The sequence below is a fragment of the Lissotriton vulgaris genome, chromosome 9 (assembly GCF_964263255.1).
Source record: "Lissotriton vulgaris chromosome 9, aLisVul1.2, whole genome shotgun sequence".
In the NCBI taxonomy this organism is placed as follows: Eukaryota; Metazoa; Chordata; class Amphibia; order Caudata; family Salamandridae; genus Lissotriton; species Lissotriton vulgaris.
In genome coordinates, this window is record NC_141697.1 from 783582411 (window position 1) to 783604385 (window position 21975).

The following is a 21975-nucleotide window of genomic DNA, read 5'->3' on the forward strand; positions in this document are numbered from 1 at the left end:
TGTATTTCTACCTACTTCTATTTTTTTTGTGGGAATTATTCTGAACAAATGGCTGGTACATAAAGTACTTTATAAATGCTACAATTCAAGTCTACAAATGAGCAATATGCTCCACAGTCCCATGGCAGAAATAAACTGCAAAGTCCTTCAAATTACATCAACTAACACCACTGCCACGAAGTTAACACATCCCTACAAAAGGTTAAGAACATGTAACATTACTTGTGGGCATGACTCAACCTGCATTTATTGGCCTTAATATGCTAATAAAAACAGGTTAATGGTAATATGACTGCAATGGTAAGGTTCATCAGAATGGGACCGAGAAACCTGCTGTTCTCCCTTTTGATAAAATCAGGAAAAATATTTTGAGAAATTGCGACCAACCTTGAAATAGTGAGCGGCAATTTGATGTTTATCTAAAAAAAGTTTACAGGGCCCTGAGGTGATAGATCTTAGATAAACAAAGTGAGCAAATGCTCTTCTCTTTCCGGCAGATGTCAGTTGAAATATCCAACAGACTCACCCACAAAAATCCTTGCCAACAAGACTTCTCTTGTCAAAGTTAAGAGTATGGAATGGAGGAGCTACGACACCAACCAAGATGGCTGCATAGTCTCCCGGCTCCGCTGACCCCCGTCCTACGCTCACCAATCCTGTCGAACATCCTGATCTCCTGCCCCGGATTCGTGTGGGTGAACTAGTCGGCACCCCGATGGTGTGCTCACAGAATTTTTCTGATGCTCTGGGGTGAAGTAACATCGAAAATGTTTTGAGGCCTAACCCAGACTGGAAGCCGGGGCCTCGATTGCTGGTCTACCCGGGTCCAAAGTGAACAACAACGGACTGCTGAGGGTGGTTGGGTCCGGTCCCTGGAACTTTTTAAAATTTCTCTGGACTACTTTGCAACCATCCGCTGCCTGGAGCTGTACTTGAGGTGAGGCAACGGGTGGCGCGCGGTGCTGCATCGCGGGGGGCCCAGCCGGGAGGCCCAGCAATAGCACCGCTGGTGTCCCGGGGCAGAGGTCCCGCCGCGCTGCTGACCCGTCCCTCACGGCTTGTTTCTGCCCCGGCGTAACCTGCCCCAGAGAGGGTGCCTCTCCATGGGGATCGTTATGCCTGCGGCCGTATGGAACCTGGCGGAACAGACTCAATGTGGCCCTTCCTTGCGGATGGTAATGGCGGAACTTGCGGCGCTTCACGCGATGGTGAGGGCCCAGGCCAATCATTGGCTGACGGCAACAGATGGGATCATAGGACCGGGAGCAAGCCCTGACTTGCTCTCTGAGACCCGGCAGCCGACTTGCTCCCTGGTGGAAGCCCTACAGGCGCGTTTGGACCCGGTGCTGGAAGCTGTGCCTGCCCCCGAAGAAATGCTACTCATCGCGTGTGCTGAGATTGGTGACTCTTCTACGTTCTCGGAAACATCGGTCCTACAGTTATTGGAGCATTTCACTGCTTCCCCCATCCTGGACACTGTTGGCTCACATTTTGATCTGTACCGGAACGAGTTGCACCCCCTCCCCGGTCGGTCTCCCAACATGGCGGATGGATCGATGCTTGGCTTCGGAGACGGGGAGGGACATCGTTGGTGCAAGCAGTGTGCGTTGGGATCTGCTAATCATCTCCCATCTGCCGACTCAAGCTCCGGCTGCTTATGCGTGAACTTTGTCTTTCCGGGGATGGGGCTTTTCTTATCCGAAGGACTCGGCAACTTTGTTAGACGGGGCCAAGGCTGAGATTGCGGGTTGAATTGTTTACGATGGATCTATTGGTAACGGGACTGCCTCATTAACAGACGGATTCCGGGGCGGAGGGTGGGTGTTCCCCCGGGGTATTTTTGTATAGAGGACAACTTGATTCGTGTTGGCCTAGGGGGGCCCCCCTTGGTTAGGGCAGGGGGAGAGACCGGGAGCTCATAGACTACTGCCCTCCTCCATTTCCCCGTTAGGTGGGATTTCCTTTCTTTCTCCTTTTTCTCTGTTTCTTCTATAATTCGGGTTTGGTTCTCGGGCGACAGGCACACTGCTGGGGGGGGGCCGTAGTCATCTGCAGGGGTGCAGGGTGGGGGGTTGGGGGAGGGGATTTTTCGTTTTTAATTTGTTTCTATGGCCTCTTTTTTCTTCTCTTATCCTTCTTTGTCTTTTTCTTTTCTTGGGTCAGTGCAGTGGGTTTCCTTCGGTGTCAATCACTGCTTTTTCATCTGTGCCTCCATTTTCGTGGTGTTTTCTGGGTCTTAGGGCAGGGGACTGCAGGCGCGAATTGACCGTGATATTCCTCCACATCCTGAACCTCCTGTTTCAGCGCCATTGACTTGATCGATTGCTGTTTATTGTTGACACGTTTACTATTCTGCCTGCCATTTTTCGCTGCAGGGAAATTGTTTGGCACCTGATCCTTCCATCCTATATTATAAAATGAAAACCTTTTATATCCTGTTTTCCTAATTGTGCTGTTCAGTGGCCAAGAGTATACTAGCATGGAGAATCTGCTCCCGAGGTGCTGCATGTGATTAAAAATTGCTTTCTGTTACTCTAACTGCTTAGCGGCCGGCCCCGGGAGTTGTAGGCCCATACTTGTCTTTGGTTGAAATGTCAGTAAAGGTTTTTTAAAAAAAAACAAAAAAAAAAGAGTGTATGGAATTACTACGTGGCAGGCTCTGCAGAGCGTTCAGCCTAAACAAAAGCCTGGCCGTAGTTCGTGAAGCAGCACTACGCGTAGCTACGCGAAGTGCACTTCGCACTACGCGAGCTACGCGTAGCTACGCGTAGTGCACTGTGCAAAATGCTGTTCCCACTGATTGCACAGTGCTGGATGCTTGTCCGCAATGTGCAAGCAGTGCAAACTGCATCTTGCACAGTGCAAGCAGTCGTTTTCTGCTGCGCGAGTAGATTTCTACTCAAGCGGCAGCTTTCTCAACGCGGACTGGTAGTTTCTCATCGCGAGCGGTCGCGAGCATACGGGACCACTCGCAATGAGAAACCTGACCTCTCCGCGTTGAGAGTCTCGCCTGGAGGTTTATTTTCCACGCTCACGATCGGCAACTTGAGGTTGCTGAGCACGAACGAGGAAAAAGTCTCACCGGGATGTCATTTTGCTTGCTCGTGGTCGCCAACTTGACGTTGAGGACCGCGAGCAAGCAAAAAATGACCGCTGCGCTACGCATGTTTGCACTGTGCTTTGTGCAATTTGCGTAGTGCAAAGTAGCGGAAACTTTGCAAACTACGTGAGCGTAGCATAGTGCTTTGCCCAGGGTTACTAAACATGCTCCAAGAAGCAGGTTGCAGGTATAATCTTTGTATTAGTAAATGTCCTCAAGATGGGACCAAGCGATCAGGAATCAGGAAAGCAAGCTCTTTGCATTGCGACCAGGGTTTAAGTAATAAGGGGTCATTTCATTTATGCTTAGAAAGTTCCTTGGGGCCTTCAATGTCACCGTCTTTGAATGAACAAGTTGAACAAAGGCTCCTTTCTCCCAGGCCATATGTGTGACGCAGTATTCAGAAAACTCCTTCAACACTCTTAGCTTGCTGGAGCCAGCATTCACAGAGCTTGACTCGGGAGTTGTCTAGATCTAGAAATGAATGGAAATGTGGTTATTGTTTGCTAATAGAACATTTTTCATGACTGTTTTGGGTTCCCAGTCCAGCCCTTCACAGCACCGTTGATTAAATGGTGCTAATGTGATTAAATGGTGCTAATATGAGTAAATGCTGCTAATGCGATTCACGTTCACCCAATATTTTGGTCATGTGCCTAAACCGGATTAGAACTGAGGTCTCTAAGTTCCAAAGCCAGCTTCCTAGCTAAAAAAATCGCAACCTTTTACTAAGGATTAAAATAGAAGACCCATGGTTATGTGTCAAGTCGTCTCTTCCAAACAACCTGACAGATGTACTAAGAATCACAAAGTGTGATGGGGCGGGAACATTTGCACCGTTGTGACGTGGTGCATCCTAAGCACAAAAAAAACATATATATAATGTTGAATGTGTTGCTTCTCGATAATGTCAACAGCCATGCAAACGCTCCTAGGGCCAGATGTATCAAAGGGTTTTGCCCATTCTGTGTCTATGGGGAAATGTGTTGATACATATGTGTTTGCGCAGTGCTATTATTTGGTGTTGCTCTACATACAAAGGCAAGAGGAGTCTTGCGGGAGCTTTTTGCTCAAGACACACCTTTCAGTGTAATTGTCTTTTACATTGACAACAACCAAGTGTCAGTGGTCTAATGCGTACATTTTGCAAAAAAGAACATATATAACCAATGGATATATCCTGCCATTTCCTTGAGTCCATTATATGCCCCAGTTTTCATTTGGCGGTTGCATTCACTACTCTGTTTGACTGAAGTTGACCTTAGGGGTGTCCGCTATGTTGCCGCCCAGACACGTAAATATTTGTATGCACTATAGGGGTTTCACACCAACCGACACAATGGTCGTTTAGGAAATGCGCATAAAGTTGATGGACACTATTATTGGTGACCCTCAGCATCGCATTGCGCCAAACACCTGGAAATACAGGCCCACGTTGAGCATTTTGGATACTGTAAGTCGCGGTAGATCACAGGCTCCTCCTGTTGGCATTATTTTGGGATTTTTACAGAAAAGGTGGGCCTAGATCTGGCAATTCCCAGCCTTCCTTTGGCAGAGAGTGTTCAGGAGTATGAGCTCGGGGGTCCTGGGATCTGTAGAGTCGAAGCCCAGTTTCAGTTTTTTTTTTTTACCTGGAGGATGTGCCAGGACATGGAATTTCATCTCCGAGCAAAGGGCGGCACTCGGCTCCTCGAGTTTCCAAACGAGGATTGCCATCTCTGCTAATGAGTAACTGCACACAGGTAATTGAGCGAGCGATCGGATTGATACTGTCTATGGCTTTATTGCCAGCCTGCCGTCGCCTTATGGCTTTATAAAAGACTGATCCCGACCTTGGCCTGAACTCACTCACTCTGCTGGCAGGATGCGCTGGTACATCATCCTCGGGGGCGCCCTGGCCGCAGCGGGGGTCCTGACCATCGGCCTGCTGCTGGGCCACTTCGCCATTCCCAAGCCAGCCACACCCCAGCCGAGCCGGCTGCAGGACCCCTCGAGGGACCTCGACGAGACCCTGCTCCGGCAGGTGATGGAAGAAATCGACAACAAGGCGATCGGAGAGCACCTGAAGTAAGGTCTAGTTGTGTCTGCCTAGCTCGGGAGCTGTGCCCGCTCCCTCATCTGTTAAATAAATACACAGTGCAGCATAGGGTCTGGAAGCAGGGGTGCTGGAGATGCTGCAGCACCCCAGAAACAATCATGCTGGAGTCCAGAAGGTGAATGATTTGTAAAGGCGCCTTTACATTTTGATTTTTTTGATTTATAGGCTTGTAAAGCGCATGTATGGCCAAGGGCGTCTTGGCGCTGGGATTAGCAGGAGTGCTGAAATTTGGCCGGTCCTAGTAGTCCTGACATTTCAGTTGGCGAATAATCATGTTTTCAGCAGTCTTCTAAATGACATGAGCGACGTGCTGTTCTTTATCGGGATACATTTTGTGTGTATCCCGTCACCTTTGCTGCGGGTTTAAGGTCAAAGGTCAAATATCAGGCTATGTCTTCTAGGTAATTGCTGCTTATTTGGAAACTGGAGGGTACTTTTATTTCTCTGACTGAAAAGTGAGAGGAGTTTGTAAAAGTTATCTGGGTGACAATACTGCTGGGGTACAGCAAAGGAAAGGCTGGCATGTCAGTTTTTTTCTAACACACAACATTTCAATTTAAGGTACACATATTTCAAATTATATCAGCTAGAAGGAAAGCACAAATAAAGCACGTTTTTGCAATTCTGAAGTGTGATGCAAACAAAGATTTTAATAGGAGCAAAAGAAATCAAGACACTTTACTTGGTGATGCGCAAGTGATAATTAGTCACTGAAACATGATTTACACACGTTTGTTTCTGCACTCCATATTTTTACCAGTAAAACTGCATGTCTATGCAAATTGAGTGGCCATTTCAACGGAAAATGTGCTGTCTGTAAATGTCAGTGCGTTACCTCACTAGCGCTCAAAATGCACCTCTGGCTAGTGGCTACATACCACACCCTTACCTTTCTCTTACCGAATGGGCGTGGCACATATGCTACACTTGTTTTGTTTGATGCTTGGATCATTCACAATCTCAATGACTTTGGTGATATAACATTAATGGCAGCATCCCCACTCTGAAAGTTGTTACAGCACCACTGACGTGCAGTGACCCAAAGTTTTACTTAGGAGCTCGCCGTCAGCACTGCTGGATGCTTAGGCTGCCCAGTGTGATTCCACCCCATCTCTCTTTCTAAAATCAGTCTACACCATGGCCTCTTTATCACATTCTTGCAGATTCTTTATTACCTCAGCTGTCTCACTTTGTTACTGTTCATCTGTCTTTCTCTTCCTCCTTTTCTGTCTTTTTTCTCTGATGCTCCGGGTCAAAGTCTGATCATGAAAACTGAGTTCGGTCCTCAAAAATGAGTGCGGGTGCCCTTCGCCTGCAGCCACCAGTTGAAATTGAGCATGAGGTTCCCTAATTTCAATGGCAGGTGTTGTGGGTGGTAATTCAGCCCCCACCCCCTCAAGATCTAATGATAGAGGGGCACAGAGAACTCTAGGTTGCAGATTTACAGGGGTGTTACAAATGGAACCCAGAAATTCCACTGAGGAATGCAGAATTACTGGTGGAATTTGTAATTCGAGATCTGAGTCCCCACTGTTCTTCCTTCATCTTCCCACATAATCCCCCCAAAACGTGTGAGTTATGCTGCTTTGAACGCCAGAGTCCCTAGTGGAATATTAGCAGGTCTGCATTTTTACTGTGAATCCCAGGAAACCTTATGAGCCCCGTCAGACTTTGAAGCAACTCGAAGAAATCGGTAATGGGGCCTTAGGGCAACATTGGGGCTCTTTTGGAAAGTGGGCTATTTTCTAGAGGACACCACCCTTCCCCCATGCTATTCTTCAGCGGCGGTGTTTAGTTTACTTTCACTACTCAAGGTGCTCCTGGTTTCTCAGTAGAAACCAGAGATGTTGAGAAGGCTCCGGAGAGTTCATTCAGTTTGTTCCTGCATTTCCTGTGCGGTCCCCGAATGAAGCCAATTTTGAGGAAGGAGTGTGGAAAGTTAAGTCTGCTTCATGGTTCTAATGAATTACTGCACTATACTGAATAATGCCGCAAGAAAAGGCAAATTATACAGCTAATGTGACACATCAGAATGTGTCAGTATTATTTCACTATTGTCCTGTAACACACATTCATGTTTGACTGGCACGTTTCAAATCATTAGAACCAATTTAACACCTAAATACAGCAATCGGCAACTAACAGGTGACCTGTTAACATTTTCTCAGAGCCTGCCACTGTGCTGCACCACATATGACACTTTAAAAAAAGTAGCCTTCTATGCATTTGAGCTGGAAACTATTTTTTTATTTTTGTTTAAATCTGCAATTTAGGCCACAGAAGGTGGATTATGGGGTTAGTGCAGTAAATCCATAATTACGTTGAAAGCACAGCAACCATATAATTTAATAGTTCGATGGCCTAGCCCTAGAACATATCCACCGGTTTTCATTGCAGCCGCTATCTCTTGGGCTTTATTGTTATTGTTATTTGCCACTTATCAATTCCTGCCTTTCATTGGAATCCCCACCTGCACAGGTTATTGAGGATTTTGAAACATTTGCCAAACGGTTAAAACCATCCTTTCCAAACCTCCCCAGAAGGTAGTGCTCACCCCCAGATGGTTCAATCATGATTTTCCCAAGCGAATAAGAACCTACGCAGGGCATTAACTACCACCCCTAGGTGCCCTATGGGAGTAAAGCGGGCAAGAGATGAATATAAGGAGGCTATTAAATGTAGGAAGAATGAAGTTTTCAGGGAACCTTGGGACAAATTGTCTGATGCAGCAAATTTAAAAAATGGAACCATCTTTTGGGCGGCGGTCAGGGAAGTCCGCTCTATGGGCCATTCATTGACGCCAATTAGCTGTAACATAACTAGCGACGCATGGGTGGACCATTTTTCAGCTATTTATTCTGCCCCATCCCCATGCGATTTAACTCGCATTCCAGGTAATCCAACCCCAATAGATATTAACATCTCAGAAGTTGTAGAAGCAATTAATCAAAGATTAGGAAACAAAGCGCCTGGCCCGGACGGGCTGGCTATAGATCTGATTAAATGGAATCCGGCCTTTTGGGCCCCACTGCTTCAGAATATTTTTAACAACTTATCGTTGGCAAAGATACCTGAGACTTTGACCAGAAGTATAAAAGTCCCGATCTTTAAGAAGGGAGATAGATCTCTTCCATGCAACTACCGACCTATCTCCCAATACCCTCAAAATTTTAGGTAGAGTCCTCTTCCAAAATTGTGGATTGGATTGAAACAAGCAACATCTTGGACCCTTGACAGCTGGGTTTTAGGGGTAAGGTAGGAACTAAGGAACAATGCCTTAACCTAAATCTAATTATTGATAAATATGCTATTGCCAAAAAATCCCCGGTATATATGGCTTTTATGGATTTGTCCACAGCCTTTGACCCAGTGAATAGGTCAAGGCTGTGGGCCATCCTCTTAGAAGGAGGCCTGGATGAAAGCCTGGTGAATTTTCTGGCATTTTTCAACAGAGACCTTAAGGCCCAAGTAAGAATCGGGGTGGGCGGAGAGGTCTCTGGGCCCATTGATATTGGTAGGGGGGTCAGACAAGGTTGCGTGTAGCCCCCCCTGCTTTTTATCGTATATATCAATGGCCTAAACGCCTCTCTGGGATTGGCCACTCATGATGTCCCATATATCAATAAAGAACCGATCCCCGTGCTGCTTTACGCAGACGACGCGGTTCTTATTGGCCGTACCCCAAACTCACTGTGTCTTCTTGTCCAAAATTTTAACAGGTATATGAAAAATGTAGAACTGCGGGTAAATTTTAAGAAATCATTTCTAATGAGCAGCGGTCCGGGGAAGCATCTTATACGCCCGATTATAATAGACGGTCATAAAATAACCTCAGTAAGATCCTTTGTTTATTTGGGATTAGCCTTTGCTGCGAACAGCTCCTGGAGTGAGCATTTAGCTCACACCAGGAGCAAGTTCTCAAAGGCCACCAATTCGATCTTAAGCTTACCCCGACCGAAGACCACTGGTGCAATATTAGCTGTACAGAAAATTTATAAACTTCAGTGCACCCCGGAGGCCACATGTGGTGCCGAGATCTGGGGAACGGCCAACTGCTCAGGAATCCAGCAGGAAGAAAATAGGTTTTGCAGGAAATGATTGCACTCCCCAATTTCTACCCCTCAATACATTTGTCACAAAGAGCTTAACATTAATTTTATAACTGATTTTATTCGGGCACGTCGAGTGTTAATGTGGATTGCAGTATGGAAAAACGAAGCTGCCACCTTGACACAGCGGATTATTAAGGATTGTTTACACTGTGATAAGGGCTTAGATATCCCTTGGCTGGCTAAGCGGTGTGCTGAGTAGTTTGCGCAGCATAAACATGGAAAGTATTTTCTGGGACACCACATTGGCAGCCTCAGTCGCAAAAAAGGAATTGCAAAACACCCTGTACTCCCTGTATAAGGATGAGTGGGAGGTGAAGGAGGCCAGGAAAATAACTGTGCGCAACTACATGGCCATTGAATGGTATAGTCACCCGCTTCATAGATATTTGACCTTACCAATGAGCCGTTGGGAGATGAGTTTACTGTTTCATTTAAGAGCTGGCACAATTCGATTTGCACTTTGCTTCCCACTAGGTCAAAGCCCAAATTTGAATTTTAACTTGTGCTCTTGTGATGGGAGAAGTGAGCAAACTATTATGCACTATATATTTTTCTGTAAACTCTATACCAAATATTTTAAACAGTTTTTATGCCCCTTTCTTAACAAAAGAAGACCAATTAGCCTGGAGGCTGCATACCGCTCAATGTTAGATTTGGGGGATGTTGATCTTATTTTCCGCACTAGCACTTTCCTAAAAGCCGCAACAAGGGCACGGAGAACTATGATGGACCCCTGACATTGTTTAATATAAACTGAGAAGTGTCTCTCCTTTTAATAATTATATACACTGAGATGACGGACAGTTTTGCACAAGTCACTTTTGAATTTGTATATTGTATTTTTAATCTTTTGTATTTATTATGTGATGTATTTGTCTTGTGTGCTTTTATGGGTACTGCTGTATCCGAATAAAGTTGAACTGAACTGAACTGTTATTGGTATTTAATAAAAAAATATATAAACTGTTTTTGTAGAAGCATGTTACCCCTGCATGGCTGCTACCTAGGCCTAATGGAGCATGGGGAGATGTGCTGAAAGTCGGAGAGCACTCAGTGTTTAGGATAATAGGCAGAGTGGAACCGGTCTTTCATTCTCGTATAAACTTCAGATGCCTGCGTTCAGAGCAGAGGGGAACAGAAGGGAGTTTTAGAATGATGAGTGAATGAGAACCTTATCTTGGTGCTGATCACCTACCTGTAATCCTCTTAGTTGGGCATACCGAATTAACAAAAAGGTAACTTTTAAGCAATTTCCTGAATTTCCTATGGTTTGATTAGTTACACCACTCTGCTGGCAGAGAATTTCACAGCCAGCCTACCTAGATGTAGAGGAGTCTTCTGTCTAAGATTCTGCACTGCACTTGCAGGATAGAGAGTAGGTTTGCACTGGAGAAGTGAAGGATTCTGGAGGGTAGATACCAAATGATCTTCTGAGTGAGTTAAACGAATAGATCATCCTGAGGGGCTTCATGAAGGAGGCATGGCACATCTAACTAACCATCACTGGCATCCAGTGCCATGATCTTCTCACTACAGAGATACAGAGGGGCCGGCAGGGTCCTCCAAGAAGACCATGGCATTCTTTTCACAGATGACAGTATCTCTCAGTGTTTTGCTCCTTTTGCAACACACTGGGCTACATTTCTTCTAGCCATCACCTGGTTCCAGGACCCAGAGGAAAAACTCCAAGACTCGACCACATGGTACTCCCTTCCAGCATCAATATCACAAAAAGGACATTCAAACTGCACAGCCCCTCACATCACTTGTGGCGCATACAGTAGTGTTCTTATTGTTAGCCGACCCCAAAAGGACCTGACAAATAAGTTCTACCCTGCACAAACAACTTCGGATGCGTCTCACGAATCTGTGAAAGTTTACATTGAGTATGCATCTCAAGCGGCTTTAATCCGCAAGGGCATACATTGCGTACAATGTTCACAAGACTGTCTAACTGTATTTTTGCAAAAATTAACACATGTTTTGCCTGGTAGAAAATGCTGTTTCGCCAGTGCCTAATTAGCCCATCACCTCCTTGGGCTTCTCTAGCCAGACTCAATAAAGGGATATTAATGACCAGCCTTAGTGGCAACGCCTAACATTTGTGCGTCTAGGGCGTGAGTAACTGAGCTGGTATTATATAACCCTGCCTGTCTCATTCACCTGGCCTGTGAGTTCACCCTACCTGTTGATATATGAGAAACATAAAACTGAGCTCAGCAGGTCTCTTAATTGTCGGAACTACATGAAAGAGTTGAAGTGAGGCACCAATGAAATAACTGGGGTGTCAAGGACAGTCAGTATGACTGGGAGCTGTAGGGAACTCGAGCCAGGAAGATGTAGTCGGTGAAGTGATTGAGTAACAAATGGAACTCCACTGAGGGTACAATAAATGCAAAGGTGAAGATGACTATATTTAGTTATAGGGGCTCAAGCATGGAATTGTTAAGGAGTTCTGCTGAAATGAAAAATAAGAATGAGTTAAAAAGAGATGGGTACCCTTAGGTAATATTCAAATGTAAACAAGCATGGACTGTAGATTCCCAGGAATAGATTTATTATGAAGCTGTAGAATAAAACATGAAAACATGATTTTAAAATTATGTTGACCTATTCAATATTAGAAAAAAAAAGATGCAAAAAGGGTGATACTTCGTTAGAGGTACAATCTGTCTTGAATGAACAAAAACTTTGTTACTTCGACTGTCTTAAAATAGGGGTTTAGGGTTGATAATGAAGTATATCAACATTGATTATGGGTCTCATAGATAATAATGTCTTCATTTGCCCCCCCTCAGACAATTGACTATAAAGCCGCACATGGCCACGACAAAAGGAGACGATGACCTGGTGAATCTGATTTTGAGCCGATGGAACGACAAGGACACTGGACTGGATGAAGGCAAGACTGAGTGGTATCATGCTTTCCTCTCTTTCCCCAACGCTAGCACGCCAAATAGTGCTACCGTAGGTAAGTACAAATGGCAAGTGTTGTACCTCTGGTTTTGTGCAGCCTTGTAGAGTGAGCTGCTTGCCCACCATGACTGAGTACTTCCGCCTCAAATAGATTTTTAGGAGCTTTGGTGCCTAAGCATCCTAGAAAGGAGGGTTGCCCAACGCCCTGATATAGCGTTAATCAAAATCTCAATGCAGGTTTGTCAAATTGCCAAACTCTTATTAATGAGTGTCCCTTTATTTGGGAAGGTATCACTGCACACAGTAATTACCAATACCGCAGGGTGATATATTTGCTGGGGTCAGTCTTGCTTCTCCGTAAGGATTTGATAGTTGGAATGAGGACTGAGCTGCTGTGTCGTAATTTGTACACACGAACTCAGCCGAATTTTTCCTCATTCTGACCAATTTTCTCTGTTCACGTAATCAGGTTTTTATATAGGTTTTAACTATAATTTAAATAACAATATAGAGATTGTGTGTTGGGGTGATAGTGGGTAAAGGTGGAGGGAGGGTAGAATTTTCATTTTCCTCCAATAAATTATTAGTAAATTTTTTTGCAAATCGTGCATTTTGAATCATATTTGTTCATTGACATTAGTGAAAACCGGATGTGATTTAAACACGATGTTATGAGGTTCTCCCCAAAAGAATTGAGGGAATAACCATACATAAAGTAAGATTTTAATTAAAAGCAACATCACAAGGGGTTTGTAATTTCCCCCCATGGATTAATTATCAGGGTCGATCTGTGACAGAAAATAGGGTCAGGTACCATAATAAAAGTGGCCTACATAAAGGAGCCAAATAGCTAAAAAAAAGTGGGGGGGCTTTGGACATTCACTGGGGGGCTTGCTCACCTCACCCAAACTGCTGTTGGGACCCCCGCTGGCTGCCCTGATTGCCGCGACTCTTGTTGGCTGCCCTGTTCTCCCTCCCGCCGCCATAGCACACCATCTAGCGGCCGCCGGGAGGAGGGAGAAGAACTACACCACCCGGGATCCTTTGCGGCCGCTGCCGCTAATCCTGAGCCCGGAGGCGCATAAAAGAATCTAGAGCCTCGGTGGAGCGGGGGCTTGTGACATTCACTGGGGGGCTTGCTCCCTCACCCAAACTGCTGTTGGGACCCCCGCTGGCTGCCCTGATTGTCGCGACTCTTGTTGGCTGCCCTGTTCTCCCTCCCGCCGCCGTAGCACACCATCTAGCGGCCGCCGGGAGGAGGGAGAAGAACTACACCACCAGGGATCCTTTGCGGCCGCTGCCGCTAATCCTGCGCCCGGAGGCGCATAAAAGAATCTAGAGCCCCCGCGTCGTGGGACCGTGCGCGGGTGAAGCCCGGGCAAAGGGCGGGCCCTCTGTGGCCCTCAGAGGCACGCAGAGGACGGGACGGGGCCACTCCCCCTGATTTCATCACACTGATAAGGTACCAACTTTCTGATCTTCCTGACATTATTGGCAAGGGATTATAAACAGGACCTTAGCTGAAAATTCTCTAAAACCCTTTGATTGTCTTGAGCCTTTACTATAGCCTAATATTTGCACACCCCATGATGACTCATAAGGGGGCGACCAAGAAATCAATCAGCCAGAGAGGCTTGTACTCAGGGTCACAAACTCTAGGAAGGCCTTCTCCGTCCACTGCCATCATGAATGAATCTGCCAATTCTAACATATCCATTAATCAACCGGCCGACCCTACGAATGTTACGGCGCAACATATCTCGCTGCTGGATGAGCTAAATTCCCTCTGTAAAACAAGCTATGCCACTGTGGAAGCCAGAAACGAAATCAAAAGATCTTCCCCTTGCCACGCTAAACGTCCCAGTATGTCAACCCCAATCGCCAGTCCTCTGGTACAACTTCCCCAATCCAAAAATGCCAATATACCAATCACTGTTTTTCCTCAACCCTCATCTAGTAAAAGGAAGTGGGATGGGACCAAGCCCATAGGGAATACATTAAAACAACCAAAACTGTGTTTTAGCTCTCCATTGACTGCGACTAACACCCTTCTAAAATTGGAAGATAAAATAGACAAATGGATTACCTCCTTCAATGCGAACTTTCTGGCCCAGATTGAACAAATGGTTGGCTCACTCATTTCGCCAGTAATTGCTAAAATTTCCACCCTAGAGGATAGGTTGTTGGGAATAGAGAAATGCATTAAGGCCAACCTAACTCGTACTGAAAATCCTGTAATGTCAATCTGTCCCAACCCACCTGGCACTAACAGTAACAACCAATCTCAACCTTTAGTCCCTATCCTTCCACTCCCCAATGCACCTAAAGTTAACCACAAACCGGGTCCTTTACAACATACTGTTACAAGAGTAGAACCTAATAATAACACAAGTCACATTCAGTTACCCCCGGAGGCTGCACCCTTTGTATGTGTTCTAGCAGGAGTTCCAGTAATCAAACATGGAAAAACTGAGCGGGAACAAGACTTACTCAACAAAGTCATATACTGGTTAACAAAAAACAGGCCCCTGCCCATGGGTTTTGATGGGACCATCATATCTGTTAGAAGAGTGGGCTGGCTAGGCCCCTCACAAAAAGACATTGACGGTGACCTTGTTCTTATAAAATTTAGAAGCAGTTCAGTCGTTTCCTACCTGCGATCTTTGTACCCCCGTGAAGGTGTTGGCCCTATATCCATCTGGGACTTACGCGACTTTTACCCAAGCAGGGTACTTACCGCTCGACTAAAATCAAGGGCAGAGCCAGCTCACACGAAGCGCAGTAACATCCGTGCACTGTGTGGCCATGGCTTTTCCGCCTTCAACCACCCGGTAACAATGTACTTTGGCCATGGGTATGGATAATTACGAATGCTACTATGACACAAGGAATTTAGTCACGTAACATGGACAAATGTTTTATCTTTATGCCATTTTGTGCTTTTGTATGTAACTCCTGTCATGAGTGTTTTTTTTTAAATGTATGCTTTTATGATTTTAAACAAAATCGAATAAAGCTAAAAGAATGGATGGTCCTCATTTGCAAATAGGGGCCGTTTTAAACTTGTGAAGACACCATCTATAGGTGTTTTGTAGACATGTGAGACTGCATGCATTTGTGATTTCTGCAGTCAATCTTTGTGGTGATATGAGTGAAAGCAACAAGTAAGATCAGCTAATCAGACAATAAACAGGCCCACAAACAGCCATAAAACTGCCCTATGAACTGACCTATCAGACCAGCCCTTCGAACAATGCCAGATTGCCCTATAAGCCAGTCCGACCCTGATAACTGGGAATCCTTAGCACCACTAGTAAAATTTACAGCAAACTGTACTGTGCAGTTGTTACCCCTCTCCTCAAATATGTTTTGGAAACTATAGTGGCAAATGGGGCATTTAAAACAAAATTTGCGCATCAAAAATAATAACTGTTGGATGGAGATCAAAAGTAACATTAAAGGTGATTGAGGTTGATAACTGAATATTATTTGTACTTGGTACAGTGCTAAAAAGAGTTCCTCACTGCAGGACCCATAACTAAAGTGCTATTCGTGCCCTTAAGAGCCTCTGCCAGAACCCCATGCTGGACAATCAGGCCTGCACACCAGTGACACTTGTGTAGGGTGACCAGAATTTTAAAGCAAAAATCCGGGACATTTCACAAAAATAGAAGAAAGACTATAATTTTACATCAAGCGAGCGCACAGAATGACAGCGCTCCTCAGCAGAGAATTATAAAACAGGCAGTAAGAACATACATAAGATGCAATTTTTAAACCCAGTAGCTTGCCTTTGAATTAAATTGCTTCCTTGGAACAACTGCTAACTATCCCTGATTTGTAAAACATAAAAAAACCTCCCATCATTTTTAGTCAACCCTCTCCAAAACCCGGGATATGAGCTAAATTTCTCGAAATCTGCCCGGACAGCTGGTAAAAAACGGGTACCGTCCTGGCAAATCCCAGACCCCTATTCATCCTACACTTGTGTGACGCCGGGAACAGTGCAACACCGCAGCCGTGAGGGGAACGGGCAACACTGCTACTATCCAGCTGTGATGGGAACGGCCAACGATGCCATAACCAGCCATGAAGGGAACGGCTAAGGTAAAACTACATCCCCCAGCAGCCCTGAAGAGACGCTGGCCCCTGACGCTGCGTCCCGCGTCCAGAAGCGCAATAAGATTCACACCGGCCTCCCACAGGACGGGACACCGGGAACAGTGCAACACCGCAGCCGTGAGGGGAAAGGCCAACACTGCTACTATCCAGCCGTGAGGGGAACGGTCAACGCTGCCATAACCAGCCGTGAGGGGAACGGCTAAGGTACAACTACATCCTTCAGCAACCCTGAACAGACACCTGCCCCAGACGCTGCGTCCCACGCCCTGAGGCGAGATAAGATCCACACCGGCCTCCCGCAGCGCGGGGCGCGCGTGGGTGAAACCCATCTGCGCCCGTCAGAGCCCGATGAGTCCCTAGGACATTTTCTACAGTGGATCGTCCACTCAACGTTAGTGCCATCCACCTGTGCAGTGTACTACTGTTAAAACATAAACCAATCGGAACTTTGCACGTGTGATCAATTTCCTTCTTGACAGCAACATTCACAAACCAAATATCTAATCAACAGCGGTGGTAAGCTGCAAACTCTAGCCATCTGGGATTTACTACAGAGTTAATCAGCACTTATTTTCCAGTATTCTCTGAATTACTGTCATTCACAATCATGGGCAAACCAAGGACAGCTGCAGCTCCCCAACCTGTATTGCCATTACAACCCACCTCAATAGATAAAATGCTGCAAAGAGCTAAGAGTTGTAGCCACGGAAATAGAGCAGACAGAAAAGCATCTTTCATTAACCCCAGTCATAGCCTCCTGTTCTACCTCTCAGGAACATGGTAGCTGTCCCTGCCTATACCGCTAACATTGGATTCAGCACCTGAACTACCAAGGACACGAGCAAAGGCCTGTGCAGCATCCAACACTGAGACACCTCTGGTGAGCATCTCCTGAAGAAAATGGACTACTTCGTTCCAAAGCGGAAAAAACAAAAAGTAAACAGTGCAATGAATAGTAACACTGGGGCAGAAGGAACAGAGGATATATTGCAGGTTAACCACGAACAACCACCCTGGGTGAAAAACCTGGTGATGGACCTCCAATCTCAGTTCAGGACCATTATAAAGGAGGACCTTAAGACACTAATGGACTGGGTTGATAAACTGTCATTTTTGGCTGATAATTGGATGGGCAAGGTAGAGCTAATCCACAAGGAGGTGGAGGTAACTAAATCTTTAGTCCTGCAAATAGCAACCCTCACCACCAACCAAGCAACCCCAGCCCCAAACCAAGAGATTGGCCCTAGCAGGTTCAACCCAACAAATTTGAATGTACTAGATCCCCCAGGGAATAAAACATCTTGCCAGAATCCTGCTATAATAAACCACCCGCAGGCGACCCCCCAAGGGAACTCCTTAGAGAGCACTTCCAAGCCGCACCCGGCTGTGGCAATAGGATCAGCCCTCTGGCAACCATGTTCTACCTCTGGGAATAGGGAACAGCTAGCAACCTCTGAAAAAACCCCAGTAGAAGAGATTGCCTCTCCACGTATTAATCTCCCCCGGCCTCAATCCCATATGTTGTTGTACTAACTAGCAGGAGTACCAAAAGTGAGAAAGAGATGTAGGGAGTCTCACTATGAACCTAAAAACAAATGTATTTTCTGGCTGGTTAAGCATAGGCAATTCTCATATAAAGACGCAAATGAAATTGATTTCACTCACAGGGTAAGTTGGGGGGGCTGGAGACCAAAAGATGTCCCCGGGTACTGCATAGGGATACATTTTAGAGACCCTCGGACTGTGCAATCTCTTTAAGAGTGGCTACCAGAGGGAGAATGGGGGTACAGCCTCCCTCCCTCTGGGATATTTTTATCCCCCAGGGTTAAACCCTCACATTACAAGAAGGACTGCTAATGACAGGGGTGCGAGGATTGAGGACAGGCCATTCCTCAGCCAGAACTGGGATCCTAATCGACCACCCGTGTACAACATTCCTGTTGTAAACAGATTTAGCCCTCTAGACTCAATTGATTGACTAACTCTCACTGGGCCTCTACACCAAAGACCTAGCTGCCAAGTAGAGAATAAAGTAAAAAAATTGCATCTGGATGCCTTCTTACACCAGGGAGGACCTATGAAGGACATGGGAGAACTAGAGAAGGGATGTGGGGAGAAAGCGAGCGGCCTAATAAGTACAACTCTGGAACCAACATGCACGGGCCATCCAATTCCTGATCGACCCCAATACAACTTGAAGACAAACAATTCCACCACACCCCCCATCGCAAAGCATCCCTTGGCAGTAACAAGTATTAGCAACTCTGGCTATGACCAAGGGGCGCAGGGCAAAATGGGGGCTAATAACCTACAACAGGCGCACTTAAGTCCCAGTCTACCACCCTCTACCCACGTAGCAAACAAGACGGACAAAGCTGGTTTGCAACTATTATTCTGGAACATAGCAGGACTCACCTCAAAACTGGATATACCAGATTGTGGGGTGTGTGTTGACCAACACAGGCTATGCATGTTCCAGGAAACGTGGGCTAGGGTGGTAACACACAGAGCGTGATATGCATCCTATAGTATTTGAGCTGGGGGTCTAACTATCTGGGTTGGTGTGTACCTTGGCTGTGAGGTCAAACACATAGAAACACCATCTCGTGACATTCTCTGTATTTTTTTAACTTTCACCTCAAAAAATCAAAATCGCTCTGATTAATGTCTATTCATGGCCGGTCTGTTATGGCCAACCCTCCAACACTCTTGATATACTGTCCACTTTCCTTTTTACCAATACCGGATAATTATTGGATAATCTTAGCAGGGGATTTCAATTGCCAACTCAAACCCCTGAATGGTCTCCCCAATAGTATCTCAAGCGAGGAGGACTTAGTTTGGGCCATTTCAGAGTCCAGCACTCAGCCCATATGGGCCTAGACCCTGTTGGCTTTACAGATGCATGCACTTACATTAAGCCATTCATTAAGGGCATGCAAAAGGCGTCTAACATCGGACAGCCCGGGGAAGCACACATATAATAGACCAGGGCATGTATCAATCATAGATTACACCCTAGTGGACATTAAATCGTGGCATAAGGTCCTAGATTTTAGGATCACTCCCCGTCACGAGAGTGACCATAACGCACTTGAATTAGATATATCTCCCCATATGATAGAAGCTCTCTAGCTGCAACCTTACAACCCATCCATAGACTTACTCAGGCCAATGGAGGCAGGAGAATACGTTGGGGGGGAACTCTCACAATCAGAGACTAAGCTTGCCTCTTTGTACCATAAAACTACCCCCCTACTCACTGTAGCACATTTGCACTCTGAAACGGCTGGTATCTCAACCTCCCAGATCATAGTTTCTAATAATCATCATGACATGCTATTCACTCTGGCTTCCTTTTTTGTTACTAGTAGAAAGACTAGGTTGAACAGTAATCCACATAATCTATGGTACAACGAACACTGTAGAACAGATAAATTAGAGCTTCTAGTTGCCATTAAGGCAGATAATAGATCACAAATTAAGGAAACGTGGCAACTTATAAAATAGCCATAGTCAAGCTCCAGTTTCACGCATAGATAATCGGGCACAAGGACGGGGACAGGCGTCAACGACCAACTGTAGCACTGCCCCTACCCTTCCTTGCCCCACCATCGATATCCCCTCAAGCAGCTTCCTGACTAGTGAGAACCCCGGCCCTCGTATTCCACCACCATCTTTAGCAGGGCCTAGTAATCAGCTGCTAAATCGGGGGGTGACGCGCCATAACTCTACCCCTTCACTTTCACCTAAAGTTACCCAACAACCTTTACCTTGTATCCAGCTTTCCCCCGAAGCTTCCCCATACGTGGTGGTCTTATCGGGAGTCCCATCGCTCTCTGGAGAACGAGGATAAACGTTCTACGAGCTAAAGAATAAAACTACTTTTTGGGTGAACAAATACAGACCACTAATGAACTCGGGACAGGAGGAAACCCTTTTTGTTAGAAGAGTAAGTTGGATCGGGAACAAACCTAAAGATGGGGATGGAGACTGTGTGATCATTAACTTCAGGGACCCGGGTGTGGTCAATCACATTTTAGCATGGGGTAGCGCCGGACAACAGGGCTCAATTATTCCCCTCCCCTTGAGGCATTTTTATCCACAGGCAAAGTTCTCCAGTGCACATGGATTTTTCTCCCCGCATAATATGGGAGAGAGGTTGGAATATTGCATTCCGGTGGAGAACAGGTTTAATGCCCTGAACAATGTAGACTGACTATCACTTCCTTCCGCGCACTTTGTTATAGATCTTACTCCAGTGAGGAGTTGGGTGGAAACTGAGGTTGTGATGCGTGCAGGGGTGGTAATCACGAGCCTCGGTGGGACCTCACAAAAGGATTCTCCGTTGACGCATTCACTGATACAGCCAACGTCTTGCCAACAAGGGGTAGACACCAGGATGGCACTTAGCGAAGGTACTCCCTGTGCCAGCAGTTTATCTTTATCTTTATCTTTAGCTGATCGTACAGGGCAACACCCCCGTACGTCATTCATAGGGTCCTGGAATGTGGCAGGGATTGGTGCCAAGTTAGCGGACCTGGAATGGGGGGAGTTGGTGGATTCCCACGATGTGTGTTTGTTCCAAGAGACTTGGATGACTACCACTCCCTCTAGGGTGGGCTTTGCAACTTTCCACACTCCAGCCTTACAGGGACCCAGGGGTAGACCTTCGGGGGGCTTGTGCATATGGGTGGCCGCCCACTTGGGGTGCTCCGTGACGGTGATAGATACTTTCTCCCCGGATATTCTGGGTATTGTCCTTAAATTTTTAGATGGCACGAAAGTGGTGGTCTTTAACATTTATCAGCGACCTAGTTCCCTTTTAAGGGGGTCTTCAATGATTGAGGCACTTGACGAACTCCTCTCAGTATATTCTGCCCCCACACACAGGATATTGGGAGGTGACTTTAATTGCCACTTCGAACCCCAGGTGGGCATACCGTCTGTAACTCTGGAGGAGGACGCTACCTGGCTTATACAGGAGTGTTCCTTATACCCAGCCAAGCGTCTGACTCCACTGGCATTGCAGATTAACAAGCGTTTAGTCTCCCACTCCCTTAGAGCCTGTAACGGCAGATTCTCTCCCGATGTGCCGGGGAAATTTACCTATAACTGACCCGGGAAATCTTCAACCATTGACTATATCATGGTGAATGTTAAATCTTGGTCCAAAATCAAGTCCTTTACAGTTATAGAGAGGGTGGACAGCGACCATAATTTCCTGTCTCTGGAATTAACTACTGTTCTTGGTAGTAAGTCAGGAGTGAGGGAGCCCAATTTACATATTAATTCTAATCTCACTGCGAGGGCAGGCGGTAGACGCATTAGGTGGGCCAAGTTCGTGATGGCACCAGATAAAGTAGCGGAGATCTACCAACAAGTTGTCTCCTCTTTTGCTGAGGCTTTTAAGCTTCCAGCAAACAATGATTCTTTGAACTTCCAGGCGCTGGAGATCATCCATACCAAGTTATTTACCACTGTAGCTGATTTGCCCTAAAATTCAGGAGCAGTGGTTCAACAAACAATGTAGGGAGGCTAAACGTGCACTTGTTAGTGAGGTAAAAACCGGCTCAGTAGAGAGCATAAGAGGGGCTAGACTCTTCTATAAAAGCATTATTGCAGAG

General features: G+C 46.0%; 1 protein-coding gene across 1 annotated transcript in view; it reads left to right on the forward strand.

Annotated features, from left to right (window-relative positions):
* The first annotated feature begins 4800 nt into the window (after positions 1 to 4800).
* The window catches only part of NAALADL1 (N-acetylated alpha-linked acidic dipeptidase like 1), a 274450-nt gene continuing 257275 nt past the window's right edge, over positions 4801 to 21975 (forward strand). The window contains exons 1-2 of the mRNA XM_086938510.1: positions 4801 to 5167; positions 12109 to 12281. Coding sequence (XP_086794636.1) covers positions 4965 to 5167; positions 12109 to 12281 — 376 coding nt within the window. The 5' untranslated portion in view covers positions 4801 to 4964. The remainder of the gene's footprint in view (positions 5168 to 12108; positions 12282 to 21975) is intronic.